The sequence below is a fragment of the Engraulis encrasicolus genome, chromosome 19, assembly GCF_034702125.1.
Source record: "Engraulis encrasicolus isolate BLACKSEA-1 chromosome 19, IST_EnEncr_1.0, whole genome shotgun sequence".
NCBI lineage: Eukaryota > Metazoa > Chordata > Actinopteri > Clupeiformes > Engraulidae > Engraulis > Engraulis encrasicolus.
Genome location: NC_085875.1, coordinates 6610046 through 6630752, shown reverse-complemented (window position 1 = coordinate 6630752; position 20707 = coordinate 6610046). Strand labels below are relative to the sequence as shown.

The window sequence follows — 20707 nt, the reverse complement described above, 5'->3', positions numbered from 1 at the left end:
AATAATGAGGGCAGAAATATTATAAAAATGTAAATAAGGAACTAAAAAAAGTAAACTAAGCATTGTTAAAGGGACGCTGTGTGAGATTTTTAGTTGTTTATTTCCAGAAGTCATTCTGCCCATTCACTAACGTTACCTTTTTCATGAATACTTACCATCACCGTCAAATTCTAAGTATTCAGTATGACTGGAAAATTTGCACTTTTCATACATGAAAAGGGGGATCTTCTCCATGGTCCGCCATTTTGAATTTCCAAAAAATAGCCATCATTTTTAGCTGCAAAAATGACTACTTGGACCATACTAGAAAATATTTGTTAATTACTAAGTAAACTTTCATGTAAAGATCAAATTTGGCAATAGGCAGCCCAGTTTCAATGAGCAGCATAGGTGCAGTAGGCCTACCTTTTTGAACCATTTCGTGCACTATGTCCCCTTAAAAGAAAAAAAGTCAACAATGGGTGGGTCTGAACAGGACGCATTTATTTTTACAAAATACAGAAGGTAATTATGCAAAGACAAGGTATTTCACAAACCTGATTAAATGTTTTTTTAGGGTGCTTGTTAATCATATGCCAAAATGAATTTCGGGGTAATTAATGTGCTCTGGTATACATTTCATTGATTTCGTGCTGGGTTCCATCGCAGGATGGATAGTTACTACGGAAGACCAGACGATGGCGCACGAAGTCCACAGTCTGGGAGCGCACATAACCATGACTTTCATTGCGCATCTCTTGGTTTGATTTCTGTAGGAAGCAAATCGAGTTTTTAGAGGGTGGCATCACTTTGTGCCATTGATTTTATTGTGGACAAGACATAGGATAGTGTCATACAACCATAGGCCTACCATCATGAAATCATTATTGAGACCATAATGGGATGGAATGGGCAAAATCCATTCTTTGTTTGAATACTGGTAGGCCTACCAAAAGAGATGGGAATTAATTAAATACTTTCATTGTGCTGTCGACCATCAAATTGATGCACAATGCCTAAAATGATCACAAGGGAGCATGGAGATGTTGCGAGTCTATTTTTCTCACCTTCCACCAGGTTGCCAAACTTGTGGCGCTCAACTGATAACTCCACCCATCAGCACTCCTTGTCCACTCCCAAGGTGGATGGAAATCCATTGCATTGAAGTTTGACGAGAGGGGAAAAGTTTTCTCTGCGCCAGACCAAATAGACAAATCTCTCAAATCCAAATTTCGTAAGTATCAAATTGTTTAAACTTCTCTTTGAGTCGATGCGCTATTCTGTCCGCGTTGTTTTAATTGTAGTCCTATTGTTGAAATAATACGTTTTGACGCATAGTCTGCTCAGTAGGCTACATTTGATACGCAAATGTTTCAAAGTGATCACGGACTATTGTTAAAGGGGCCGAGATTGAATCTTTAATAGTTTTAAATAATACCTAAGCGTACGACATTGAAATACAGTTCAATGTTTTTTGTGTGGTTTTTTTATGTTCATTGGGTTTTTACGCGAATCTGGTGTATTTTTCCTGTTTTCGCTTAATGATAATAATAATGTTGGTCCTTTGCTCATAAAAATGGGTTGAGAACAGAGAAACATACCTATTTTAAAAATAATTTGTCCTAAAACTTTTCTGGTAGAACATCTGTATATCAAGCTGTTTTGGCACCATGTCATGCCTTGCCACTAATGCCATTTTTTTTCTTTTTTCATAACATAATACCAACCTCTAGGCTTCCTCTCCTGAAGGATTTCTTCTACCTTGCTGTATTTCACTACATTCCCTTCTAACTGCTAACAGAGCCCAGGTGCCATGAACTGGGGATTTCTCCAAGGCCTCATCAGTGGGGTCAACAAGTACTCTACGGCGTTTGGCCGTGTCTGGCTGTCCATAGTCTTCGTCTTCCGAGTCCTGGTTTTCGTAGTGGCAGCCGAGAAGGTCTGGGGAGATGAGCAGAAGGACTTCAAGTGCAACACAGCCCAGCCCGGCTGCCACAACGTCTGCTATGACCACTTCTTCCCCGTCTCCCACATCCGCCTGTGGGCCCTGCAGCTCATCTTCGTCACCTGTCCATCCTTCCTAGTGACAATGCATGTGGCCTACAGGGAGGACCGCGAGAAGAAGCACGCGCTCAAGTATGGCGAGGGCTGCAAGCGCCTCTACAAGAACACGGGCAAGAAGCGCGGAGGCCTGTGGTGGACCTACGTCCTCAGCCTGGTCTTCAAGGTGGGGGTGGACGGCACCTTCGTCTTCCTGGTCTACCACATCTACGAGGGCTACCACTTCCCCTCTCTGGTCAAGTGCACCCAGGTGCCGTGCCCCAACACGGTGGACTGCTTCATCTCCAGGCCCACGGAGAAGCGCATCTTCACCCTCTTCATGGTGGTGACCAGCATGGTCTGCATCCTGCTCTCCCTGATCGAGATCATCTACCTGGTGGGCAAGCGCTGTGTGGAGATAGGCAAGCGGGTGCGCACCTCCCGCCAGATGACGGTGGCTCCCTCCATGATGGAGGTGAGGAGCGTCAAGAACTTGGTGATGGAGAACCACCGTGAGAAGAGGCACAGCAAAGACACGGGCAGCCCGGCGCCATCTTACAGTGCCGTGGTTTCCAAGACATGACCCCACTCACTCACTCACTCACTCACTCACTAGAGACCTAAGAAACAAACTCACTGCCACGAGCAAAGGGATCAATACAGGGACCTCATTCTAAAGACTTGAGAGTTACTAGAAGCTGATTTTTAACACTTCCTCTGTGTTAAAGTGCCATACTGTATTGTTTCTTTTTGTTTTCATCTATGCACTGAAACTGTAGATTTGATAGCTCAATGAAGTTACCATGACTACTCCCTGGCCCACTGCATTCCCCTACAGCTCCTCATCATGTGTAAGCCACATGCACACCCCCTCTTACAGTTTGGGTTGAAGGCAAATAAACCCTGACTCTAAAGGAATCCATCATTTTCAGGCAAGGAAACCAAACAAATCAACTTTGAACGTCGTTGCTGTGGTGTATTTGTTCAGTGAACACACCTCAGACTGTTGTAATAGTGAAACCACTCTTCCTGTGTGTTCATGTATTAAATACGGCATTACGTACTGTAGAGGGATTGACTACAGGTTCAGTGAGCACTGGTCATTTTAAAGTCAGGAAAGGATACAATTCAAACTCTGCCCTGGGCTGAATGTATTTGTGGTATGCACAAAAGTTATGCTGTCAAACCTCTTTCTACTGCCCACACCCTAGGCCGTTTGCTGCCAGATCAATGTCTTATGGCCGCCACATGTTTCTTGCCGTGTTTGTGTGATTGCGGTTGTGTGGCTACTAAAGAGAAATGTGTTGGATTGTAAATTATTCATGTTATTATTGTAGTATTGTATTTTGACTTGCACAAAGTTGTACATTTGCTGTTATATTTTTGAATTTCGTTCTTATTAAACAGCCTTTTTCCTTTGGACAAAAGGGCAACTGGTTTCCCCACATTCTAAACAAGCGGAAGACAGATTCAGAATATGAATTCTGTGAATTTTCTGGTTTCGTCCTCTTTTGTTTTGTAGTCACTGGGCAGAGATTCTGCCACGTGGACATCATACCCTGCTTGGACCAAAGGCGACTATCAGGAAAAGCCTAATCCAAACAGAACATAGCTTGTTTACGTACATGATTCGCATGTAAACTGCCTGCTTCTGTTCTGCTCTCAAAAACTTTCCTCAGTCTTAACCTGTTTGTGTCTCCATTAAATTCAGTGGAAACATTTTTTTATAACAACGATGGTTATAGTTCCTTCACTCTTGTTAATGGGCCATATTATTTCTCTGACACAGTTGATTTTGTTAATATATTCTATATTATAGGCCTAGTGTTATATTATGAGTAGCATAAAAAATGAGAATCACAGGGTCAGAGTGTCGGGGTAATGAGGTCTTCGGGCAATGTAATTTGGTTTCTTTTATCTTCAGAAAAAAAAATACCATATATTGGATGTCATATCCAATTTACATAACACAGTCATGATGGCTAGATAGATATGTAATAATGTGTAATAGCCTATCAACACAGATGACTCAAGCTGAGAAGAATCATGCTTAACGTCAGAAAATATATTTTTCCACAAATAACTCTTGCGTGAATGTCAATTTGTCTTACATTGTGCTACGGTCACCTCTCATTGTTAACTTTCACACGGCTCACCCAGTGAGAGAATTTTTTTGCTCGTCAATTCCTGGGATGGGCCTTGGTCTATACAATGCATGCAGCGCACCTCTGTTAAATCTACACATCAAGATAAGCAACAGAAACAAGTTTTCCCCTCTTGCCTCAGTGGTGAATCAAACAGCAGCTTTTTCTTGGGATTAAATTGGCAGTTTTCAATAGCCGACCTGAGCTTTGTGTGTGGTAGAATAGATGTCTTGGCTATTGGGTTACCGTCTTTTGTTCACACCTTTGTGCCCCCCTGTTCCATCCTACACCTCTCTCTCTCTCTCTCTCTCTCTCTCTCTCTCTCTCTCTCTCTCTCTCTCTCTCTCTGGTAAACAGGTCACTCCATCTGTATGGTTGTGTGTGTGTGTGTGGTGGAACAACTGCACACAGGTTCCCAAGGAAAAACACTGATACGGCCACCAATACAACTTGCCAAGGTCATAATAAAGACCCCTCCACCAATATGAGGGGGCCCAGGGGCAATTGCCCTGCTCGTTCCCCCTCTGGTTGTGTATTTGCACTTCTATACTCTTCCTCCATGTTGCATTCTCCTGGCTCTGACAGCTATGAATGTGATTACAGTGTGTCTGTCGCTTGCGCAAGTGCGTGTGGAGGCATGCACTGCTCAGAAGAAACAAGCCGTCACACAAGGTGTGCCCCAAGAAACTGACGGGACAAGTTTTAACAAAAGGAATCCTGATGGAACTTTCCGTGTCAACATGCATACATAGTCCTCTAGTTTGTTCTGCTTTGGGGAAAAAAACTGTTACCCAATTATTACAGATAACACCTCTCGTTGCTATGTAACCAACCTATGAGGATGTGTTTGCATGTAAAAATGTATATGGGTCATCTTAATTTTTTCATGAAGTTGTTTTCTTTGTTTTTAAACTGCAAGAGCACTTTGATTAACACATTTTCATCACGAGACTATTTTATTAACAATGAGTTGTTTATGATATATTAAATAGGAACTGACATGTTGAGACATGTCTGATGAATATGTCTGGAAAGCACAATGCCTTGAAAGTGTGTAGGCCTACCCTCTTTCCTGGTTGGGTGCACGTTATTATGGGGGGGAACAAACCATATAGACAGGTGTGTGTGTGTCAGTCTTAAGCATGAATACACTCCCAGCTGGCCAGCGCCCAGCTACCCTCTGATCCATACACAAATCATCTCCAGCTGAACATCCTGCACACCAATCTCCATCCTTGCTTAAAATATTATTGTACTGAAGCTTTATTCGTCACTGGGTGTGCCAGTCTGTTACGTTAATCAAGGCATCCTCAGGCAAGTTTAGACACACATAGTAGAATTGGTCTGTTTCCAAGAAGGAATGCATGACAAACACACTTCATAGCTTAAGGTGAACCCAATAACAATTCACTCATTTGGTCTTCTCACTGACATAATAGAAGAAGGGTGGACAGTGTTTAATCCAGACACATCATTTTCAAAAGGTTTATGTAAAAAAAATAACAAAAGGCTGAGGAGACTTTAAAATGTTACTATTTTTGTTGTTGCCTTTTTGTGCTGTGCTGTGTGGTTATAGCCAGTAGGCCTATGTAATCAGAAATGTAATTATCTATTGATATGATTTGAAATTATTGTAGCTGTGATAGCCTATCTCAATTGACTACAGTTATGGAAATTGTTTTTAAGAGGACAGCGCTGAGATTAAGGTAAAACGGAAGAAGCCAACCAAGCCCTCCTTGTCTCTTTACCTTAACCCAAACCACACCCATTGCGAGAGAAGCGAGGACTTCTTTCTCAACTTCGCGGTAGAGTTGTCAAGTGGACGGAATAAATCAAAGAAGAAATCCGTGTACAAAATCATCCAAACTTATTTCAAAATTCTTCGTTATCTTGGTGGAAACCGAGAAGCCCTTCAATATGTAAGTACAGCATCACATCAGTTGGCATCTGAGGAAATTATCAAAATGTAAAAGAGAGGGGAGTCCAATCGACTCTATAGACTTTTACGCAGTGAAATCTTTTGTTACAATCTTGTTGGGTGACTTTTTTTAAGTCTGGCGTTCGGATGGAATTTTATAGAAGTGCTTTGGTCGCCGTCATTCATCCTATGTTTGCTCACGCAAGTTACTGGTAGATATGAATTCACACCGATTATAAATTGAAAGGAGGAAAGGTCCATAACCAAAAAATACCACAGTGCGCGCTCGGGGAGGCAGTTGAATTAAACAGAAACTGCAGCTGTGGTGGTGAAAGGTTTGGCAGGGGAGAGGTTTAATGGACATCAAAATGCATTTGATCTTATTAGTCAGGAATAATAATTTCATTGTGATGTTCCCTTTAGAAGTGTTTGTTTGGAGTACGTCTACTGTTATTTTATGGTGACACAGTTTAATGCCAAGAAGAATGACAATTTCTAACTAAAGTCAACGTCACTGATGCCAGTTATCAAGGCCTGCTCATTTTGTCCTGCTAAAGTTAACTTGCCTGATGTGTGAATGTAATTCAAGCCTACTCACGTTACAATTTAAACTCAAATATTTGTTTTATTTAGAAGTAAGACCTTGCATGTTCAAACAGAACAACCTTTAACTGCTCAATGTCTGCTCAAATGACACATTTTATGGTGGATGGGTAGGCCAAGGCAGGGGCTCCCAAACATGACATGACCCCCATACCACTAGATTTCTGCCAAGGCCCCCCTTAACATGGGCCATGCAACACCTTTTTCTGTGTTCCGCCTTTCACAAGTTGATGTTGTTTCTGCATCCTTACATTCATTGAACTGCAATGGGAAACAAGATATATAGCAATGTAATGTAGAATAGTGTGTAGGCCTAAATTACGCCGTTAAGGCAAAGAGAAGCCATGGTTCTTAAAACTGGAATATTGTTTGGCTTATTTTGCTTAACGTTAGTTATTTAATTTATTCAATTATTTTTGTTTTCCTATACTTTTCTTTCCAGCCTGCTGTCGCCCCCCTAGTACCCTCTTGTGCCCAGGGGTCCCTGGCGCCCACTTTGAAAACCACTACTCTAAGGCACCTGATACACAAAACATAAGCAAGCTTGACCTTAAAGTACCCCACCTCTCTTCAGTATTGGCACTGTATCCAGAATGATTAGGGTCATGTCAAATAAAAGTGTTTAGGTGGAAGCTAAACTTTGGGAATATCATCAAATGCATCAACAAATGGTTGAGCATGTATTATGGTAGAATACAGTTGAAACAGTGTCACGTTGTGTCACTAATGCATGTTATGCATTATTTCTCCACAGGTGGTGACATTAACTTACACAGACTTACAAAAGACCAAAGAACAGGAAATAAAGGCTCTGTTGGCTCTGTTGAGTACATCCAACAGCACAGAAGACAATGGACTGGAAAACCCTACAGGCCCTCCTGAGCGGGGTGAACAAGTACTCCACCGCCTTCGGCCGAATATGGCTGTCGGTGGTGTTTGTCTTCCGGGTGATGGTGTACGTGGTGGCCGCCGAGAGGGTGTGGGGAGACGACCAGAAAGACTTTGACTGCAACATCAAGCAGCCCGGCTGCCCCAACGTGTGCTACGACCACTTCTTCCCCATCTCCCACATCCGCCTGTGGGCCCTGCAGCTCATCTTCGTCACCTGCCCCTCCTTCATGGTGGTGATGCACGTGGCCTACAGGGACCAGCGCGAGCAGAAGTACCGGGCCAAGTACGGCGAGAACGCCAAGCTGTACGGCAACACGGGCAAGAAGCACGGCGGGCTCTGGTGGACCTACCTGCTGAGCCTCTTCGTCAAGACGGGCATCGAGATCGGCTTCCTCTACCTCCTCCACCACATCTACGACAGCTTCTACCTGCCGCGCGTGGTCAAGTGTGACATCAAGCCCTGCCCCAACGTGGTGGACTGCTACATCGGCAGGCCTACGGAGAAGAAGGTCTTCACCTACTTCATGGTGGGCGCCTCGGCCCTCTGCATCGTGCTCAGCGTGTGCGAGATCATCTACCTGATCTCCAAGCGCGTGGCCCGATGCGCCAACAAGGTGAAGACCAGGGAGACAGCCTACCACCATCGTAACCACCGCTACCACGAGGACGACAGTCAACACACCTTGCCCGTCACAGATCTGGACCACAACGCCGAGTACAACAGGCCAGAGAAACCGGATTTCAGCAAACCGGATTTCAGGCCTGACTTTAAGAACGCGCTTCGACCGCCACACAGGTTATCAAAGGACATCAGAGCATCAGCTCCGAATTTGTCCTTTGCCTGAATGCCCAAATGAACTGGGACTGGGGACTAAACTGGTAAAGTGGAACTGGACCTCGAGGCCGCTGACTGCTTTGGCTGGTCCCGGGACAAAGTCATACGAAGTGACCCCTCACCTAATACATACAATATGATGAAGACTCAGTTCAGGGGCCTCTCTCTTCCTGGGCCCAGGACAGCCGACCCCTTTGTGCAACCCCCCCACCCCGACAGCTTCCCTGCTGGAACTCCACAGTGTGTCTTGTGTTGTAGCTACACAAGGCGAGGAGAGAACTGCAACTGGAGAATAGCCAGATTATTTTCTTGAACTCTTTAAATGTCTTCAAACTGGTTTGGAGTACTTAAATATCCCAATGCGGAAGCCCTTGTTCCACATTGTCTTATGAAGATTTTTTTTCTCTCTTTATGTCTTGCCTTTCACTTCTGTTCTTTATTTATTTTTTCCAGAAACCATTTTTTTTGTCTACCGCACGCCATCATTATCTGAGGTTGAATACAAACATATAACAGCGCCAGTCTGCTTTCTAAGAAAGTCTATCAGAGTGTTCCCATAAGTAAAGAGGTGGTTATGGGTTTGAAAAAAAAAGAAAACTCAGAGGAGGTAGTGAATAAACAGAAAGGAATTCAGGAGGACACACCTGGCTCAGCCATCTTACCTGTGTCTCCACACCTAAGAGGGTGTACAAAAGTTTCTCAGAAAAGACGTATTGACAACATTTCAGAGAACTTCATACCACCTCTTTTTGTTCATGCTTTCAGACCGTTGTTACAATGCTACAACAGTTGTTGAATAGTTATAGTACAAGCTGTGGAGAGAAGTGGTGACAATTGATTTACAGGTATTCCAACGTGCATCAAGGAATCACTCTCTATTCTGCATCAAAATATATTAATAGGATTCACACAAGCCTTTGTATTCCTTGGTTTAAATAATTAATGGATATTATGGATACTAACCATCACGCTCTCCCATCCTCTCCTGTGACTGAAGTGTGTACTGGCCACATGATCTCCCCATCTGTGGGGCTTGTTGTCAGGCAGAATGGGTTAAACAGAAATACAGCAGGTGTACCATATTTTGTGGTGTACACATAATGACAAAAATGGGACTTTCACTTATGTTTTCCTTCACTTTTCCCCTTGCTACAGCTGTCGATCCTACAGCTGTCTTTTGTACAGTCTATTTAGAAACACTGCCTGTCTGTATAAATTATGTGACTCTATGTTTCGCAATAATGAATGGTTGCACAAATGTCTGATGACAAAACTTACTAAAGGTAACATGGACTTGGAAACCTGTGTGTTTCCTTAGTCCCAAAGGATATACACATACTGTGCTTATTGCCAAATGTATCTAGTGCACTGGACATGTAATTTTGAAGAACAGTACTTAAGAACACTCTATATGCTGCACATTTTGTTTTTAAGAAATAAAATATAATTTTTCATATTTACAAAGGACACAGTCATCTGTTTAATCTGCTTAGCCTAGTTGGCCGTATAAACATCTCATCACGTCTAGACATGGTTTAGATCAGGGGTGTCAAACATAAGGCCTGGGGGGCAGGATGCGGCCCGACACATGGTTTAATCCGGCACCAGACTTGATGAGAAAAAAACAACTAAGAATGTCAAAAAAGAAGTAAATCTCTAACCCATTGCAAATAACAAATTTGCCTTTTTTTTGCTCACAATTTACAGTCAATGCTTCTGATAGGCCTGTACCTGTTGACATCCACCTTGTAATGACTGACTACCAATATGATTCTGATTAGGAAGCAGAAATTTGCTACATTTAGCAATCACATTACTGGTCCGCATCACTTGAGATCAAAATGGCTGTATATGGCCCTTGGAACGAAATGAGTTTGACACCCCTGGTTTAGATGTTCCAACCCACCCTCGAGCAACAATGTGGCACATCTCAAACATTCCGAAAACATATTTTACTAGTGAAGTAGTGTAAGTAAAGTAGGGGATGTGTTTTACATGATTTACAAGATCATCCGGTAACACTTTATTTTAGTGTTACATCTAGCACTAATACATACAATGTTAATGCATGTATAAGTAACTTGTACGGCATGCACTAAGCAAAGTCAAACATTTGTTAGGTCCTCACTAAGGTTATATTGGTAATAAATACCTAATTGTGCATGAGCAAGACATTTGCGAATACATGCCTAACAAATGTTTGATTTTGCTTAGTACATGCCTTACAAGTTACTTATACAGTATACATGCATTAACATTGCATGTATTAGTGCTAATAGATGTAACCCTTAAATAAAGTATTACCGATCATCCTAATGTATATTGCTACAAACTCACTATATCATCACCTTTCCCAGGCATTTCACTAAACTTCATTTTATGTCAGCTTATCAGATGGCCTACGTATGTATTTGTCTCCAATCACCAGTGTGTGTAACCTGTGTGATACATAGTTTATTGCCAACTATTAAATGGGATGTTTTGCCTTTATATCCCTTGCCTACTCATTGTCATCTGTTATTCATCGACAGAGGTATGTTTTGTGTCAAAGAAAAACAAAATGTCACAAAATTATCAGACCTTTGTTTAAACTTAAACACTCTCACCCTATTGAATCCTTTGAAATCCCCGCTTTTTAAACACCTTTGAAATGTCATAGTAGCATGATTCAGCAGTGACACAGGCTACACATAGTACCATGGTTGTTTATTCTGTGAAATAGTCCCGTTGGGACTGTTTTTCTTAGGGCTTGTTGCTGACGGAATCTGATGGACTAAAAGATGGGGTTGTCTTGTCTATGCAGTGCTAGTTTAGCCGGTTTGTCGAGACTGATTCACGTTCCATGGGAGGCCTACTAGGTTAAAGACTAAAACAAAAACACTTCCCATGGGTGACCAAGACAATCCATACTGAATCACATCTTTAAAGGGATTTTATGCTTTTCATGGCTCCATGACATCCATTAATGCTCTTTTCCACATTGAATATAGGCCTACCCTTCATTATATCACACCACGCGCTTCCAGTTTACTAGAAAATATAGTGATACGTCTTCAGACTAAATTGGAACTTTATATAAAAGTATATAACGTATAATTAGGCCTATATTTCAGTACACTATATAGTTCATATTAAACATACTGCAAGTATACTTTAAGTACACAGTAAGTATACTCACAAGTGCATTAAATAACGTCAAGTTAATCATGTAATCCTAGGCATCCAACAGTAGGCCTATGCTTTTTAAAATAAAACATAGTAGGCTGAAAATTAACTACATAGATAGTATTTTAAAATGTTCCAATTCAGTCCCAAGAAGTAATAACAAACAGTATACTTTCTAATAAACAGTTGTGCTTTCTAATAAACTGTTGAGAAAAGTTGAATAAAATAAACAGTACTTCAAAGCAGTATGCTCAATATACAGTACTTCTTTTTGCTAAGGGTGGTTAAAAAGACCCATCATGAAAACCCCTTCCATTGGTAACCATGAAAATCAATCTTGAAAGCCTACCAATACAATCAGGGCTTTTATTTATTATAGGATCCATGACAACCATCAAAATAGTTGTGTTATATCTACACAGCATAAATGGGACTCAGGATCAAATCAGTTTGGGAAAAAGGCAGAGATAGTCAGAAAGATCGTAACAGGAAGATCGCTTTCTCCCACTCACATTTCTGCACGTCAAGTCATTCTTACAATGTTGCACCAGCCAACAGACAACATAAAAATACTTTCTTGGTCTAAAGCCAGTAACTTGAACTGATCAAATCTGTTCTACAGGAACAAGGTATTTTCACAGGTTATTTGCTAAGCGACACATTTCTATTATTGTATGGCATCATCAGTGATGTGTCAGCCTTAGGATTTGATTCTATCTAGCATATAAGTTTGACTCATTAATAAGAAGAACTTTGGACATTTTGGATTAATTAAAACACTTCAACACCTCCATTTAAATATATATTCTTTATTTCATTGACACACAAAAACATTACAGAAATTCTGTATGGTTATTCACAACATAATGTTCATTTTCCTTCAAATGAAAGAATTTGATATGACACTTTTTCCTCCTGAAAACACAGGAACAGATGTTTACATAAACGGACACACATCGTCCTCTCAAAGTCGATCTTGATTCCTCATAGAGTAACTTAAATAACAGTAGTTTCATGGGGTCATTTCAGTTCAAACAGAAACATGTTATCCATGTTGTATTTGCATGTAGCTGCACAGTGAACTCACTTTTGCTGGATTTATCTGAAAAGCTGATCTACAAGCACATCTCGAATACACTTCGCCCTGCTAACGAAAATTCCCACTTTTTTTTCTGTGCGATTTACATAGTTTACAGAACCATGATTTGAATTTTAGTGCTTATTTCCGGCAAATACAAACACAAACCTTGGTACTATTTTTCAGAGTAGGTGGAGGAGTGTTAAAAAGGCACAAAAAAACATTGTGCAACACACACAAGACAAGGCAGGCAGTCGGTTGTTGAGCCACGTTTCCACAACCCTGTTTAGATTTGCAATTCCACTGGCCTGACAAGCACACAGCTGCACAGACACCACCACCATACGACTGATAAACATTCCCGAAAACCGTTTGCAGCCAATCAGATGAAAAACCCTCCACAGTCCAGTCCACACACCAATCGAGGAGTAACCATTTTAAAACGCACCATGATAGGTGCACAGAGGAGGGGAATGCCAAGGTTACTGCCCTCACCAGTCTCTAAAGTGGAAGAGGAAGACTGACTGACTGTCTGTTTTGCCCATGGAACCTGCAGCTTCAACTGCAGTAGGCCACAGATGAAAGGGAAAGGAGATGGCGGAGAGTGGGTGGGTAGGGGAAGGGGCTCTCATAGTTTACAAGAAGCCTGGGCCACTTTTGAGCTGGTCCGTCTGTTCAGGAACTGGCAGATGAAAGCACCAGCGTCCATCAGCTTGGAGAGGTCAACTCCCTGTCACATGCAGAAAAGAGGAAACGGAATATGGAAAAATTACTTTTCAGATTTTTTTTTTTCAAGTAGATTTACTTTATTGATCCCCAGGGGGCAATTAAGAAGTCAGCATTAGTCAGAGTATAGCCTACACTTTCATTCATCATTTAACTGATTCAATGCCAGTGATGGCAGAGGAACCATTATTTGTTAATGGTCTATTTGTTTTATATCAGGAAAACATGGAAACACAACAGACAATTGAAGGAACTAGATTGTCATGAAGAGTGTAAGATGTATTAAGTTATTATAGCTTGCTTGAGGACTGACATTTCACAAGAGAGTAATCAAGACACTCACAGTTTGAATCCCCAGTCCATGCAGCATGTACACCACGTCCTCAGTGGCCACGTTGCCAGATGCTCCCTGGGCGTAAGGACAGCCACCTAGTCCCGCTATGGAGGAGTCCACCACACTGATTCCCATCTAGGAAAGGGAATAAACGGACAATAAATTCAGATTTCCAATGCAATTTAACTTGACTTAACTGACCGCTTAGAGTTCACCAATTGCAAAATACATCAAATGATAATAATAATTGGAAAAATACTGCAAAATCACCTTTATAAGACTGTAGTAGGTAGAAAACATGATTTGGAATATGAAGAGTATAAAGTAGAAGTATTGATACAAATGTAATTACAACACTAGTAGTATGATGTTACATTGCTGCAACTATGTACTATCATATTAATGGCATTGTAATAACATACGTAACAGTACTTCTACTTAACTCTGGGCACATGTGATAATACCAGTATTTACCAGTTACCTCCCAAATCCAGTTTGCCCAGTCCTTACACATATAGCGGTCTCCTCACCTGCAGCGCTACCAGGATGTTGGCCAGGGCCTGGCCGTACGTGTCGTGGCAGTGCACGGCTAGGGCATCCACTGGCACCTCTTTCCTCACCGCCTCCAGCATCTCGCTCATGCCCCCCGGGGTACCCACGCCAATGGTGTCACCGAGGGAGATCTCATAGCAACCCATGGCATACAAACGCTTTGCCACCTGAGAAAGAGAGAAAAAGAGAGAGAGAGAGAGAGAGAGAGAGAGAGAGAGAGAGAGAGAGGGAGAGAGAGAGAGAGAGAGAGAGAGACAGACAGACTGACAGACAGACAGACAGACAGAGCATGACAGTCATTGTGAGACAGTTTGATGACACGCGTTCTTTTGTGCTTGTTTGAGAAATGCCATCATTGCAAAATTAAGGGTGTGTGGTGTGTGTACACGAGTGTGAAAGAGTGATCTGTGATACATGCCTGGGCAACTTTATCAGGTGACACTTTTCCTTCATAAGGGCACCCCAAGACGCACGACACATACCTGTTAAACAAAAAAGCAAAGAAGTGAAGTATGTGGATGGAACATAAAAGGCACAGCAGAGTAAAAAGAAGAAAACTGCACACCATTGAGAGACATTATCTGAGATGTGTTGGTTAATAAATTAAGTTGAAAAAATGCACGGCAGAATAGGTATAGTACACCATTCATTCAGGCTCTAAAGTAGTGTTTCTCAACGGGGGCGGTGCAGCCCCCCAGGGGGCGTTGGGGAGCCCTAGGTGGGCGTTGAGAAGGATACAGTTGAGAGGGGGCGTTGCTTAGTTGCTATTGAGGTGCATTAGTCTATTTTATTTTTTAATACCAAGGAGGGCGTTGGCAGGCTTATAATGAATAAGTCAAGGGGGGGCGTTTGGGGACTTAGGATGAGGTCCAGGGGGCGTTTGTTCAAAAAAGGTTGAGAACCACTGCTCTAAAGGGTACTTGCAAACCCAATGTTTGCCATCACTAAGTAAGCCATTAGTTTCCCCACCATTACATAAGCCATAAGGCATGTTCAGAACACCTAAAGAGATACTAGCTCATCAGAAGAGTAAGGGGTAACACAAACACCGAAATAAAAAATTGTGCAACTGTCAATTTCATATTATTCATTTTATCACTGAACTAGCTTTCTTCAAGTAGTTAAGTCCTCTTCACCAGGGCTTCACATTTACCGTTTGTCCACTGGCTACTGGTTTTCCCAAGTGACTTGCCAAGGTTCAGCCTTTCGACCATCCTTTCTACTATCAGTCTTTGTTTTTCTTTACAATGATGTGTTTTGTTTACAACATGTTTCAGCTCAGTCCAAAAGCAAGATCAATGCCATGAATGTAACCTTTTACAATCTAAAATAAAATAATCAAGACAAATACAAAAGTGAGTATGTCATTTCTTGAATTTACATACAAACCATTGATATACAACATAATTCAGGCTACCATGAGGAGTCAAAAACCGAAAAAACCACCTCAAATGGACTAGTGTAAATGAAAGTATTACCAGCCACGGCCAAGTTCCACCTGCATTGGCCCGGTGGGCAGGTGCCAATGTCTAGCCCTGCACTTAACAACTAAATCATGTATGCATGGATCTCTCCCACTGATAAGCTTCAATAGAGGTATTGAGGTGTGGCACTCAAATTATGCAGGCGAGTACGATTAAGGAGAATACACTGCAGTTAAGTTCCCCTTGGCTTCCCCTTATGATAGAAGGAGTGAAGAGTGGGACAGGAAGACAGTGGCAGATACACAACCAGAGACAGAGCTACAGGGGGAACGAGCAGGGCAATTGCCCCTGGGCCCTCTCATATTGGTGGAGGGGTCTTTATTATGACCTTGGCAAGTTGTATGGGTGGCCGTATCAGTGTTTTTCCAGAGGCACCTGTGTGCAGTTATTCCACCACTGCACACACAACCACACAGATGGAGTGACTTGTTTACCAGAGAGAGAGAGAGAGAGAGAGAGAGAGAGAGAGAGAGAGAGAGAGAGAGAGAGAGAGAGAGAGAGTCAGAGACAGAGAGAGAGAGAGAGAGAGAGAGAGAGAGAGAGAGAGAGATGGGGCAGGGTTGAGAAACCAACCCAGCCGGACTTGAATCTTGGTCCCCACAGGCATGTAAGCCCACACACGGATGGGTGATGGAGCATTCTACGTCACAGCAGCCCCTGGGCCAACTTTGTGTAAACTCCATTTTAGCCCTACAGAAGATTTCAAGTTTGTCTGCACTACCCATTCTGCATTCTCTCTCTCACTCACTCACAGCCAGGTTTGCATATGTGGTGGTCAATGCGAACATTTTTTCCATAGCACATAAATTCTCCACAGTACAAAAAAACACAGAGCCTGTCTGCGTGATGATATTTATGTCAGTGGACAATGTAGAAATCCTTTAGAGACCCTTCCCTCGAAGATACAGAACATGGAGTCTTTTGTTGGTCCAGGAAGACAGATGCTGAGGTACTCAAGGATGCAATTTTTTTACTTTTTTATTTGGCTACAATGCCTACGCGTTTCGGCCCTCATGGCCTTCTTCAGGCCATAAGGGCCGAAACGCGTAGGCATTGTAGCCAAATAAAAAAGTAAAAAAATTGCAAACTTGAGTGCCTCAGCATCTGTCTTCCTGGAACAAGTTTGAGAGCCCCTACACTGATGAGCACCAAGGAAAAAAGGTGAAGACCCAAAAGCACTCCAATTACCTGCTTGTGTTTGATAGAGGCTTTTGTTGTTTGCTTCAGTGTGACTGCTTGACACCTTCATTACTCCACATTCCCGCACCAACCACAAAGCATCAAGGAAGCTTATTCAAATTCAATTTCAGAACAATAAAAGCAGTCAATCAGGAAACGTTTTTCTCTGAAAAGAATTCCCCTTGAAATGATGATGGTGAATACCTTTCAGAGAGAAAAAAAATCCTGATCAACTACTCTTGCAATAACAACATCAGACGTAGCACCAAATATTGGGCCCTATGTACAACCAGGGGTGTTTAAAAGGGCAATGTTTGGACACATTGCAAAAGGTGTAAAAGACCGTGGCCTAACGATAGGGCACTCGTCTACTCCACAGCCGACCAGGGTTCGATTCTTGTCCTGGGTCCTTTGCCGGCCCTTCCCAGTCTCTCTCCTCATTTGCTTCCTGTCACCATCTTCACTGTACTATCATGAATAAAGTCAAGACGACCAAAAAAAAAGAAAATCTCCCTGTGATGCCCCGTCCTGTGCAGGGCCCTGGTGTCTCGGATCAACTCTCCACCTGATCTCAATGCGTCCGTGCATCACTTGGAACAACATCAAAGACACGAGAGAAGGCCTGTGTTCATTTCACGCCTTACCCTCTGACAGGTACGCCGTGCTCCTTGGCGGCCTTCATCACCTCTTCAAAGCGCTGGAGACTCTCCTCCACCGAACAGTTTATGTTCTTCTTGCTGAAGAGCTCAGAGGCCGCCCCAAATATGGCCACCTCTTGCGCCCCTGCCTTCACCTTCATTCAAGAGATAAAACAGTAGCACTGAATATTGGGGTGTGTGTGTGTGTGTGTGTGTGTGTGTGTGTGTGTGTGTGTGTGTGTGTGTGTGTGTGTGTGTGTGTGTGTGTGTGTGAGTGTGTGTGTGTGTGTGTGTGTGTGTGCGAGGGGCTGGGGGGTATTTTAATATATTATGTGGACTGCACATTGTTTATTTCACTTGTATTGTAAATAAAGGTCTTGCTTGTTGTTATGGAAAATTAAAGGATCAGCACTATTAATATAGCTACAACGTTCTGGACTGGGAAGTGGGCAGACCTTTAAAAACATGTTCCCCCCAGTACCAATGTTGACAGTTACTGTGCTTCATCTTTGTAGTGCAGTGCATGAGTGCAGGGATTGAACTCCTGTACTGAGCAGTACTTACAGCTGCTTGGAAACCCTTGAGGTTGGGGGTGAGTACCGGGTAGTTCACACCGGGCTTTTTGTGGATCCCCTGCATCACCTCCACCTGATCTGCCATCTGCACAAGTTAAAATGATTCAAGATGAGTCACAACAACACAAGTAAATATAAAGTGAGAAGAAAAAGAAAAAAGTTGTGCACCATAATGGTTATGGAATGATTTGATGATACTGCCTCACATACAAACAAAGTAATACAGATGTTCATTTTTTTAACATGCAAAAGCTCTTTACATTCTCTTTCGGGTGAGAACATGGTTTATGACCACACAAGCTAGGGGATGCCCAATTAAACTACCCCTGAGAGGGAAAAAAACAGTTTCCATTCAACTTTTTAAACATTGACCATTTTAAGAAAGTGACATGATCAGGTCGGCTCTAAACTCACCTTTTACAAATGCAAGGCCACATTTAGGTCTTCATCTTCCATCTCTTTCTACATGTGATGGCCTACTCTGTACTGCCTGCCTCTTACAGTATAGCAAATGTATTACATGTTTATTGTGTCCAAATCCCTTTTTCTCTCTTCACTGCACCAGCCTTATCTGGAAATGTTGTGTTTGTTGATGACACTGACTGCATTACCAGACATTGTGGGTCAGAGACAAGATCCTAGTGTTAGTAAATGATGTAGGCAGACTGAATCATAATTGAAATTTGTCTGACTTGTCCGTTTCTATGGATTTGTCTGTTTCACACAAATGAAAGGAAATCACAGTTAATGATAAACAGATGAACAATCATCTAAATGTTTGTTTCTAAAGTAACAAACGTAGCAGCGGGCTTAAGAATGTGGGAGGAAACGACTAAGGAACTAGTCATATTAACACATCAGGCACAGATCAAATGACCACTGGGCATCTGAGCGTCACTCTACTCTCACCTGTGGTACCCATTTGGGGGACACAAAGCTGGTGGCCTCGATAACTGGCAGCCCCGCATCTGCCAGCATGTCAATCAGCTGGATCTTCACGTCTGCAGGGACAACCGTCTGGAAGCAGAAGAGCATCGACACATCAACACCAATGCATTGCTAAGCTGGATCTTGAAAGTTGCAGGTTCAAATCCCAGAGTAGTAAGAGGAAGTAAATAACAAGACATCTCTTACTTTCACAATCATGGCTGACATTAGCAAGGTATCAGAACTACATTTCTACAAGGATATGTCCCTTTTGGATCAAAAAGAATGTAGGTTTGAATACCGGAGTAGTAAGAGGAATGTAGTTTGGGGGGAGTAAATGACAAGTGCTCTCTTGCTTACTCGTTCCTCGTAGCTGGCATACCATTCAGCAAGGAACCTGGCCTACCTTTCTACAGGGAGATGTCCCAAAGCTTTTGATCAAAAAGGTTGAAGGTTCGAATGGCGGAGTAGTAGCCTGCTATGAGGAAGGAATATAATTTGGGGGCAGTAAATAAAAAGGGCTCTTTTGCTTCCTCATTCATGGCTGACATACAGTTCAGCAAGGTATCTGGCCTTTATTTCTACAGGGTGATGTCTCTTTACCAAAAATAATTAAGCTACTACTACAATTCACTCTCTAGATAAGTACAGAGTAAGTTGATGCACAACTCACTGGTACTCCCACAATCTCATTGAAATTCCCACTGCATAATAATTTGCCCACAAATAGCGCTCGTTCCATTCTGTGTGTGCGTGTGCGTGTGTGCATGTGTTCTTTGTCTGGGCCACAATGGAAACGCACATCCCCGCACCTTTTCATTCTGTAGTCCATCTCTGGGCCCCACTTCCACTATCTTCACCGTGGCAGGGAGTGGTTTTGCTGCAGCAACACCAAACTACAAAGTGAGATTTTAGCTAGTTTAGTGACCAGGCAGTACATAATGTAGCTGTGCTGTAAAGATGAACCAAAGAGACAAACGACATCTGAATCTGATAGATAAACTATGTTAGAGGCTATTCAAACAATGAGGCGTTGCCTACACTAATACAGAGATATTACATAACCTTCAGAGGTTACAAAAGGATTAGATATTTTAATATTATAGCACTGCGATAATAGCAGTGGTGTGTTAGGCATCTAATATAATGTAGCAACTATGTTTGCAGTAGCACTCTGTGAGCGAACAGCCTTTACCAATTAACAAAATGATGCAACGAAGCTAGCGATAGCATGCAAGTTAGCTATCTATACAAGGAAGTAATAGCAGTAGTTAGTACCTCTATGTTTAAACAACTGGACATCAATCGCGCTATGGACCCAGTTACATATTAAAATCACACACACTCACGGCTCTGGCAACAGACGCGCTACAACTCAGGGCAATGGAGCGGTGCCCCATTCTGGAGCTAAGAGAACTGTTGACAAATCTCATGATAGTCGCCATGTCCACCAGCTGACGAACAGGCAATGCCGTCGGTGAGTGATATCTCAGATGTCCATCGCCCCCTAGCGGAATGGAGAAAGTCGACAGGGAGAGACTGAAGTTCTGTCTTTTTGCCCTACAGATTGGGAAAGAAAAGGCCCCATCTAATACATTTTATTAGGCATACAAAATCATTTTATCAGCCCACGCGTGAC

The 20707-nt window shown here is 42.4% G+C and overlaps 3 protein-coding genes across 4 annotated transcripts; 2 read left to right on the top strand and 1 right to left on the bottom strand.

The window, feature by feature from the left end:
* Positions 1–642: 642 nt before the first annotated feature.
* Positions 643–4442, top strand: gjb10 (gap junction protein beta 10). The gene is made up of 2 exons (XM_063224012.1): positions 643–1213; positions 1713–4442. The coding sequence occupies exon 2, from the start codon at positions 1793–1795 to the stop codon at positions 2600–2602; it is 810 nt and encodes a 269-aa protein (XP_063080082.1). The 5' UTR covers positions 643–1213; positions 1713–1792; the 3' UTR covers positions 2603–4442.
* A 1127-nt stretch (positions 4443–5569) lies between these two features.
* gjb3 (gap junction protein beta 3) lies at positions 5570–9826 on the top strand. Its single transcript, XM_063183543.1, has 2 exons — positions 5570–6082; positions 7439–9826. Exon 2 carries the CDS (start codon positions 7536–7538, stop codon positions 8418–8420), a length of 885 nt encoding a protein of 294 aa, XP_063039613.1. The 5' UTR covers positions 5570–6082; positions 7439–7535; the 3' UTR covers positions 8421–9826.
* A 2542-nt stretch (positions 9827–12368) lies between these two features.
* Positions 12369–20561, bottom strand: hmgcl (3-hydroxy-3-methylglutaryl-CoA lyase). 2 transcript variants are annotated; one of them, XM_063224008.1, is made up of 9 exons: positions 20418–20561; positions 19881–19964; positions 19051–19158; positions 18131–18226; positions 17573–17721; positions 14684–14747; positions 14244–14432; positions 13723–13848; positions 12369–13383 (listed from the first exon to the last, which is right to left on the bottom strand). In XM_063224008.1, exons 1-9 carry the CDS (start codon positions 20511–20513, stop codon positions 13282–13284), a joined length of 1014 nt encoding a protein of 337 aa, XP_063080078.1. In that variant the 5' UTR covers positions 20514–20561; the 3' UTR covers positions 12369–13281. The 2 variants fall into 2 exon arrangements, with proteins under 2 accessions (XP_063080078.1, XP_063080081.1); XM_063224011.1 differs by having other exon boundaries at positions 20347–20507.
* Positions 20562–20707: the final 146 nt, after the last annotated feature.